At 51.6% G+C, this 9,899-nt stretch overlaps 1 protein-coding gene across 1 annotated transcript; it reads left to right on the top strand.

The window, feature by feature from the left end:
* The first annotated feature begins 1,138 nt into the window (after positions 1-1,138).
* Positions 1,139-1,618, top strand: LOC142775154 (uncharacterized). Its single transcript, XM_075876495.1, has one exon. It carries the CDS (start codon positions 1,139-1,141, stop codon positions 1,616-1,618), a length of 480 nt encoding a protein of 159 aa, XP_075732610.1.
* Positions 1,619-9,899: the final 8,281 nt, after the last annotated feature.

Below are 9,899 nucleotides of genomic sequence, written 5' to 3'. Positions count from 1 at the left end.
CCGCAGCGCGGCCTCGATTGCGATCGACCCGGCGCTGGTGGGAGAACGCTGCTCTTATGAGTGGAAGCGCCATGCTGACACCACTGGTTCTGATTACTACCCGATCGCACTCATTTCATGTCACCCCAGCCATGGTGTCGTTCGCGAATACAGAGTTGTGCGGTCGCCACTTTTCCGCGACCTACGCGCGAGTGTACAAAACAGTGAAGATTTCCTTTGTGCATCGCGCACTGTGCTGAGCGTGCGACAACGCGCTGGGTTGTTCCTGCCGGCACGCCCTTCTCTGACATCAAGCTGCTCAACCTCCGCGCAGTGGACAGCGCACACAGAGTCGGGCACTGCGCTCCTATGTTGACGGTGCATGTACAGAGTACAACCGATTGGACGGCGTGTGCCGGCGTCACGCACAGCATCTACGCGACCGAAGCTGGACGGGTGTATGTTCCTCTTTGAGGGACCCACACTGCCGTCGCCGCGGATGGCATATCATGCGCATGATGATTAACCCGAAAGTGTCACGTTACCCATTTATCGCAATGGCCATTGCGCAGGGCATCGCTGAGAGTGAGCTTGCTGAACCGCTTGTGTCTTCATTTGCACCCCCTTCTTGAGGTACAGGGAGTGTCACCAGTGTCACGGTAACTGACGCGTTCACCCTTCCTCCCGTAGAACCCGCAACGTCAGCTGATATTCGCTCTCTCTGCGAGGAAGATTCCTCTTACACTAAATTGGAACGAGCTCTCCTCAAAAGGCGCGAGCACAGCGCCCCTGGTCCGGACAGAGTCACACATCAAATGCTCAGAAATGCTCAGAAACCTGGTCGCTTCCCTGTACCCTTTGTTGCTGGATGCATTCAACAGTGTTTTCTCCAGTGCTGTCCTCCCGAATCAGTGGCACTCCACTACTGTCATACCTATCCTCAAGCAAGGCGAACCACCGCACTCGGTCAAGTCGTTTAGACCCATCTCCCTTACCTCAGTGGCGGGCAAAACAATGAAAGAGATGGCCCTTTATCGACTGCAGTGTACCATGCAGTGCAGAAATGCATTCCCATCAAAACAGTGTGGATATCGGCCTCGGCACGAGACAAGTGACTGCATCACCGCGATCGTGAGCACCCTCGAGAAATCTCTACACAATGAAGAAATGGCCATTCTACTCCTCCTTGACATATAGTCGGCGTTTGACTCGCTCCCCCTACGCGTCCATCATCATTGCTGTGTGCGCGCTCGGTGCCGAGGGCAAACTCTTGAACCACGATCAGGCGTTCCTCACCAGCCGGACGTTTACTGTGCGCGTGGGCGGGGCGACAAATGTGCCGTGGTCCATCAGCTACGGCGTCCAACAGGGCAGCTTCCTCAGCTCGTTTTTGTTTCGTTTGGCACTCGCGCCGCTCACCAAGTGCCTTCCACAAACGGCTGTGTTCCCTGTGTGCTTGGATATGTACGCACAAGACGTCGGTCTTTATAAGCGTGGGCCAACTCTTAAGCGCTCTTCGGTGCGCGCTTGTATGCAGCAGGCCCTCCAGTGTGTGGCCACCTTCGTTAGAAGCATCAACCTCATGATCTCGGCGCCGAAAACCATAGACCGTGTCGTTCACCATCATGCTGAGGCCTGATGATCTCTCCCTTACTTTCAGCTAGATGATACGCCGATAGTTTGGCGCAGATACGTCCGCTACCTCGGCTTCACGATAGACAATCGCCTCCAATGGTTTCCTGCGGTGCGGCCTGTATGCCAGACAATGCATCACGTGGAATCGGCTGTGCGCTGTCTACTCGCCCGTGGCAATGGCTTCCCAGCTGCCTTCGCCTGCACTATATACGAGGCGATGGCTCTATCTACCATGCACTACGCACTGCCGATCTGAAAACTCCAAGCAGCACCGTGGCGACTCATAGACCAAGACCACCGTCCCGCCATCCGCATGTGTCACGGAATGCTTCGTAGTTTTCGTGTGGTCAAAACAATCGAGGAAGCTCGCGCGTGGCCTGCGTCGCTCACGGCTTCGTGCACTGTGCCACTTGGAGCGTCTGCACCGGGCACCCGATGCTGTCCCCTAGCTCGTGCGGTTACGAGCTGTGGGAAATTCCTGTTCCCGTGTCGGCCAACTCCTGGACGTCTACGACGGCATTGTGGCCGACAATTCTGCGCACCCTTCGCGCTGGCCGCCCCATTCACCAGCGATCGCCCCTTCGAGTGAACCTGCACTTGCCAGGAGTCCGATCAAAGTGCCACACCCCGCTCAGTGCCATGATGTAGGAGGTTGCGGCGCGAACATACGGGGACCTGGCCGAAAAGGCGCACGTGTTCACTGATGAATTCACTGATGGGTTCACTGATGGGTGCGTCCTGCGGGATGGCTCTGCTGCGGCTGCCTGCATAACCCCTCAGCTTGGCACGGAGCGACAGTGCCGCTTGCGGTATTGTGCACCCTCAACCACAGCTGAGCTATTCGGGTCTTTGTTGGCTGCCGACCTCCTACGCGAGTCGCCAGTCATCAAGAGCGCGGCAACATTCTGCGACTCAATACCTTCCCTGAGTCAGCTCGCGCGGGAGGAACGTAGCCCGCTTCTGGCTCAGCGCACTGCACGCAGCCTATACTGGCCATTCAAAAGCGCAGCTCTGATCTTGTGCTTCAGTGGCTCCCGTCACACCTGGCCTCGCGGGGAGTGAGGCTGCAGACGAACTTGCCAAACGAGCACACTCCGCCGAGGCCCTACTAACCGACTACGCAAGCTCTTCCGACTCGAAACGCAACAACATTCGCCGAGAGCTAACACGTGAGCATCCTAATGCTCGGGTGCCACCGGACGCCTCCCTCCTCCCATGACCGCGACTGGTTTCACCCGCCGCGAGCGAGACCTTCTTCTGGCCCTGAGGACCAGCTCCGTGTGGCGAGCGGAACGAGGCATCGTCTGCGCCGCGCAAGCACTCCGAACTGCGCTGACTGCAGCGTGGTGGAAACACTGTCCCACCTCTTGTGTGAGCGTCCTGCTCTTAGTGAAGCACGCAAGCGCTCGTGAAGAAATACCGCCTCGCCGGACGGCCATGTGCGACTCTGCCAGACCTCCTACACCCCACCGGCTGTGAGGACCATCGCCACTCTGCCCTTGCGGTCTTACTGTACATTCTTGAAGACACCAACCTGACCGAGCGACTTTTAAAAGCCGCTCGCCATGGTGACGCGTGTCCTCCTCCCATCGCGCTAGTTGCTTCTCCTTCTCCTTCTTGTTTTCACCCCTCCCACCCCCTTTTTCAACTTACTTTCTTTTTCTCACTCTAACTACCTCTTCGTTCCTCGTTCCTCCGTGAGTTTATCGGTTGAGGGTTGAGGTGCGCTCACATAAGAGACAGTTATCGTGCATTATAAACCTTATTTCCTTACCTTTCCGTCTTTTTTCCCTAAAGAATCACTCCTTTCCCCCTACGCGACGTACGCGAATACACTGCAACACGTACGCGTGGTCAGGCCTGTGACGGTATCCAACAGCAACGGCACACCTGTGCCCCGCCGCGGTGGTCTAGGGGCTAAGGTACTCGGCTGCTGAGCAGCAGGTCGCGGGATCGAATCCCGGCTGCGGCGGCTGCATTACTGATGGAGGCGGAAATGTTGTAGGCCCGACTGCTCAGATTTGGGTGCACGTTAAACAACCCCAGGTGGTCTTAATTTCCGGAGCCCTCCACTACAGCGTCTCTCATAATCATATGGCGGTTTTCGGACATTAAACCCCACACATAAATCAATCAATCAACGGCACAGCTGTCGACACAAGTAGCTGACCCGCTGAACCCAGTTGGTTTCTTATATTCCCTCTGAAAGGAAGAAGTGTGTTTTGAATAGGAGCTACTTCTGCTAACTCCGGCGTATTTCAGTTGTAATTTAAGTCATTTGATCAGTTTTCGCTGCTCCCTTGGAGGGAATGGATCTAGACCACCCCGGGCGCCTGCCGGCACCAGTGGCGTCAGCGGCGGCCACCTCCAAGAAGCGGATGGGACAAGCGAGCGACAGCGACAGTGAAGATACTCATGCTTACTATCTCAGCAGTGAGGACTTCTCAGATGATGGTTTCCAACCTGTGCTGAGCCGCAAGGCGAAGAGAAGGAACATGAGGACATCCTCATCCTCAACTATTCAAACTGTAAGTGAAGCGCCAAAATCGAACACTTATACCATCCTGTTTCTGCCTGCACTTCCTACCGTCAGCATGAAACGCCTTAACAGACAGTCTGTGTCGAGGTCTCTGGAAACGCTCGTGTCAAATGAGATCACGGACATAAGAGTGAACGCCAGAAAGAATATACTGGCTGTGGACGTTTTGCACGCAAGTGCGTCGGGCGTTCTGCGCAGTGTAATTGACTTGGACGGCAGCCAGGTGCGCTCTCATGTTCCCTTGGGATGTGATGTAGTAACCGGCGTGATCTACGACATTGATGTCGCTATTTCCTATAAGGACTTACAACTTCTTGTCAAGCCAACAACTGATACTCCAATTCTTGATGTCACCCGGCTAGGCAAGTCTCGCTGTGGGAAGATTGCGTTTAAGAGCACATCACTCCCCTCTCATGTGAAGGTGGGGTACTTCAGACATGCTGTGCGGCCTTTCATTCCAAAGCCTCTCCAGTGCCGTAAATGCATGAAACATGGACATGTGAGCAGCGTCTGCGAGAATTCGGTGGTATGCCACCGCTGCGCCGAGCACCATGAAGCGGATAAGTGCGTCGCAACTGTCAAGAAATGCTCTAATTGCAATGGATCCCATGAAGCCACATCGAAGGACTGCCCGCGGATTCAGAAGGAAATTGCCATCTTGAAGGAGATGGGGCGCGATCACTCATCTCATCGAGAAGCCGCAGCTAAAGTCAGAAGGCGTCGTTCACGTCGACGTCGGTCTGCGAGGACGCCCGCTACCTCCTCGACACGTTTGCGTGATCCCTCATCAGTACCACCTTCTTTGCCTCCCAGACCACATGCCTTGGGAAATGGTGTAAAGGACAAAGCCAGTCAGCATACCCTAACTGTGACAGAGTGGCCTGCACTTCAAAGGGAAGCAGCATCAAGGGAACCGAAGGAGCTTCATGACGGCCAGTCCGCGCTCCCGGTTCGAGATCTTTCCAACCAAGACAGGCAAGTGACTGCAATCGTCCCGGTTCGAGATCTTTCCAACCAAGACAGGCAAGTGGCTGCAATCGTGCAATCATTATTGCCACGATTCGCACGCTACTGAGCAGCATACAATCTCCGTCTGCTAAGAGTGCACTGCAAATACTGGATGCACTGAATCCAGTTCTTGCTAACTTCATATAAGCACAATGGCTCAAAAAATTCTCATCTTCCGCACTGAAGTTAAAAGTGCGTCGATTTTTCAGTGGAATGCCAGAGGCATGAAGTCCCGTATCTCTCACTTTCGCCAATTTGTTCGGGCCAATCAATTCCCTATACTTGTCATATGTGAACCAAACGTATCAATGCCTTATAGATTGTCCGGTTATGAAGCTTTTTGTTCAGCCGCTTCCGAAGAACAAAGCAAAGTATTTGTTTACATTCGCACAGACTTGACTTATCTTTCGCACCCAATAAGTTCAAATGACGACAATCAGTACGTGTGTCTTCGTGTGAAGAAGAATGCAGTTTCGTTCACGCTTATTGGTGGATATATATCTCCGTCATCGCGATTTGACTGCCACACATTAAAAGACATCCCAATGAGAACCGATGGGCCTTAGATCATCACCGGTGACTTCAACGCCCATCACATGCTTTGGGGGAGCACTAAGATGAATGTCAGGGGCCGGAACATTGTTACATTCGCTTCCGATTACGACCTTTCCATCATGAACGATGGTACCCCCACATATCTGCGGGGTCTCACGTATGGCAGTTGCCTTGACCTGACATTGGTGTCATGGTGCTTCTCTCACAAAGTTAAGTGGTTTTGCGATATTGAGACTCATGGGAGTGATCACATACCCACCTACGTGACGATCGATGATATCATAAAAAATTTCTCTTCCGGTGTTGCAATTGGCACTGACTGGTCGACGTTTGCATCGCGTGTTGAGAACGCTTGCCAAGAAGGCCTCGCCTGCAGCCTGGAAAATACCATAGCGGAAGCTATGCAAGCGTCTAAATGTAAATTACCATTTTCGTCTAAAATAACACAGTTTGAAATCGAACTGGAAAAATTACGAGCTATACGAAGGCGCGCTGAACGACGATACAGACGCACAAGATCAATTTACGATCCGAGGGAAGCAAGGTGGTTCCACAAAAAGATTCAATGACGCATTTACAAACTGAAGAGCGAACGCTGGAAAGCATTCTGCGAATCTCTAGACCCTCATAAACCGCTGTCATATATCTGGAGAACAGTTCGTGGTCTTCACTCCTCTCCCCAACAACGGCACCTTTTTAAAGCTTTGGCACTCCATCATGGAAAAACAGAACTCGAGGTGGCTGAAGATTTTTGCACGAGAGTTGCCGAAAATATTATGAACGAGAGCATCGACGCCGTGATCGTTCCTGAGACGCGATTACCAGAAATGGACATTCCGTTCACCATGGAAGAACTGGAAGGTGCGTTAGTCGCTTCTAAGCGCATGTCATCGCCAGGTCCTGATGGTATTACTTATAGTGCGTTGGGACACCTTGGGCAAAAAGCCAGAAAAGAACTTTTAACATGCTTCAAAAACTCCTGGCTCAGCGGCAGTGTTCCCCGAGAATGGAAAATGAGTCGATTAATACCACTTTTGAAATCGGGAAAATCACCATTGGACTTGACAGCGTACCGCCCTATTGCCCTCGCAAGCTGCCTCGGAAAAGTGATGGAAAGAATGGTTCTATTTCGTCTCGAGCGGTACTTGGAACGATACACCAAATACCCTTCTTGCATGGCAGGCTTTCGTCAGGGCCGCTCCTCCATTGACTGTGTCCTTGACTTATCGACATTTGTTCAACAAGAAAAAAGTCGCAAGCGCATATCAGTGGCACTCTTTTTTGACGTGAAGGGTGCATATGATAATGTAGCTCATGATGCCATCCTCACTTCTCTCGCAGCAATGGGCATTGGTGGACGAATGTTTCAATGGATAAAAGATTATATAACTGGCAGGGGTTTCTTTGTACAAACATATGAGGGTACAACTGCCCAACATTACACCTACTGCGGAGTACCTCAGGGAGGTGTTTTAAGCCCCACATTGTTCAATGTGGCCCTCATTAGTCTGGTGAAGGTTCTGCCAAAGTCGGTGTGCCTATCCATATACGCCGATGATATTTGCCTCTGGAGGGCTGCAGTTACTCGCCCTCAGGTGCGTGCACGAATACAGCGGGCAGCAACCCTCACAACAGCCTACCTTCAGAAACAAGGCCTAAATATATCAACTGTGAAGTGCGCGTTGATGGCGTTTACACGCAAACCAATGACGCCATACCCTGTTTACTTCAATGGGCAGAGTGTCAAATATGCACGGACGCATCGTTTCCTGGACATAATAATCGACAGAAGTCTTTCGTGGAGCCCACATTGTGCGTACTTGAAGAAGAGACTGCTATCTATTGTGCATATCATGAACTTCTTGTGCGGTAAAGCATGGGGAACTTCTGTGGCATCTATGCTAAAGCTGTACAGGGCCCTATTTTTGGGTCTATTACGCTACAGCTTGCCGGTACTGACTAACACTTGCAAATCGAATACTCATTCATTGGAGAGTTTGCAGGGTCAGGCACTGCGTATCTGCCTAGGACTGCCCCGATGCGCTTCTACTTATGCCACAATCATGCTTGCCAAAGACCATCCGGTCAGGACATATATAGTTGTGGATTGCCTCAGAGCGCACATTCGACATGCTAGCCGTGTCCCCGACCACCACTTGGCCCTTTTCCCTTCCGGAAGACCACGTGCTACGTTTTCAGACGTCATAGCCAAGCACCTAAACAGCATTCCATCAGGATATACGCCAGCTGCGAGAACGGCATGTCCTTTGTGGTGCCTCGACCAGCCACAAGTACGTCTAGAAATTCCGGGAATCAAAAAGAAAAGCAGTCACTCCAGAGTAGCATTGAAGCAAGCAACACTGCTATTATTACATGAGTTGTACTTAGATCGAACGCAGATATACACTGATGGGTCCGTCTCATCCAGCAGCTCATCAGGTGCCACTGTAATTCCGGCTGCAGAAATGACAATCAAGTTTGAGTTGTCGCATATGACTACATCTATGGCATCAGAGCTTGCTGCTATAAGGGCTGCTTTACAATATCTCGTTAAAGAACATCCAGGGAAATGGGTCATATTCTGTGATTCGAAGGCAGCGCTTCAGAGTTTGCAGTCTGTCATGCGTAGGAGGAGTCATGACCACCTGGTACAAGAAATAAGACATTGCCATCATGAAGCTCTAGCACGAGGGCATGATAATATATATCAATGGCTGCCTGGACATATCGGTATTACCGGAAATCAATTAGCCGATGATGCAGCCCGCTCAGCCCATGAAGAAACCGTGTAGTCCCGATTCCTCTATCAAGGAATGATGCTGCAAGACAACTTTACCTGCTGGCTCGAGGTCTCACACGCACGTTCTGGTCGTCTACCCCCTTCGAAAGGTGTCAATTTTATGAACTGGATCCTTCGCTCAAGCTAAAGCTACCATCACAACTTTCCCGCTCCGATGCGACACTGTTATGCCGCCTTTGGTTGGGTGTTGCATTTACAAAGGTGTACTACCTTCGCATTGGTATGGCAGACACTCCTACATGCGACTACAGCGGAGCTGAAGAGACCATCGAACACGTCCTGTGCAGCTGCGCTTGCTACGACACACAGCGATGCCAGCTCCGGATGGTTTTGAATCGATTTGACCCCGGACCAATTTGTGTGCAGAAGATACTAGGACCTTGGGCATCTGCCTCAGTTGCGCAGAAAGCAACTAAAGCACTGCTACTTTACCTTAAGTCAACAAACCTGAGCGACCGCCTGTAGACTGTGCGTGCTCCTCGAGTGTGCTCGTGATTGTGTGTACCTTCTCATCTTTCCGCAACCTCTTCTCTCCCCTTTATCCCTTCCCCAGTGCAGGGTAGCAAACCGGATGTGCGTCTGGTTAACCTCCCTGCCTTTCCTTGCATCTTTATCTCTCTCTCTCTCTCTGAAAGGACACCGCAGTACTTGCTCTTTTTTAATCTAGTTACGGCTTGTATATCACTGACCCCGTGACTCCTCTGTCCTCGAAAAACTTTTATGGAGCCGCTGACTCTGTAAAACCCATTCAGCGACATTTCGGCAGCCGTCTGCAATTAACATGCTAAATTTAACGGTACTGCGCTCCTGCCGAAATGAACTTTGCTGCTGGTCCTGTCCTTTGTTAGGGCCGGTTCCCGCTAGCGGCACGCATGCCTCGCCGTTTGACGTTTGACGTTCTCAGGCAGTCATGCGCGGCTGTATGCTTCGCGTACGTCAGGCGTTCTTCGCCGTTCAAAAGATGGGTACGAGACCCATTTTTGTGCCGTTTGCCCAAGAGTGGTTTAACCAATCGGCGATAGAGGAGCCACATGGCGGAGCCGCGTCGTCTGGTTATGCCTCTCCGCATTGTCTGCGTCTAACGTGGGACATTTCGCGCTGCTTGCTTCTTGCTCCGCACTTTTCTCGATATGTCTTACGTGTTGTTCCCAGACTACAATCCAACATTTAATAGAGCATTTTCGCCTGTCCGGTATTTAAAAAGCGCACAGCAAAACAAAATGACGTCCCCAAAGCAGGCGTTTAGACAACTGGCGCCAGCTATCCAGCGTTAGCAACAACAAACAAACCTGTATTGTATACCCTCTGAAATTATGGAAGGCTTGTTTAGGCCTAGATCATCAATCATTTAAGTATGTTTCTCAAAAATGGCGCCGAATCCAT

The sequence above is a fragment of the Rhipicephalus microplus genome, chromosome X, assembly GCF_043290135.1.
Source record: "Rhipicephalus microplus isolate Deutch F79 chromosome X, USDA_Rmic, whole genome shotgun sequence".
Classification (NCBI taxonomy): domain Eukaryota; kingdom Metazoa; phylum Arthropoda; class Arachnida; order Ixodida; family Ixodidae; genus Rhipicephalus; species Rhipicephalus microplus.
The sequence above is the reverse complement of the archived record's forward strand: the minus strand, read 5'-3'. Positions and strand labels throughout refer to the sequence as shown.

What these genes read in the sequence shown, in the direction of transcription:
- LOC142775154 (XM_075876495.1), top strand. Translation starts at nt 1,139, where the DNA reads ATGAAGAAATGGCCATTCTACTCCTCCTTGACATATAGTCGGCGTTTG.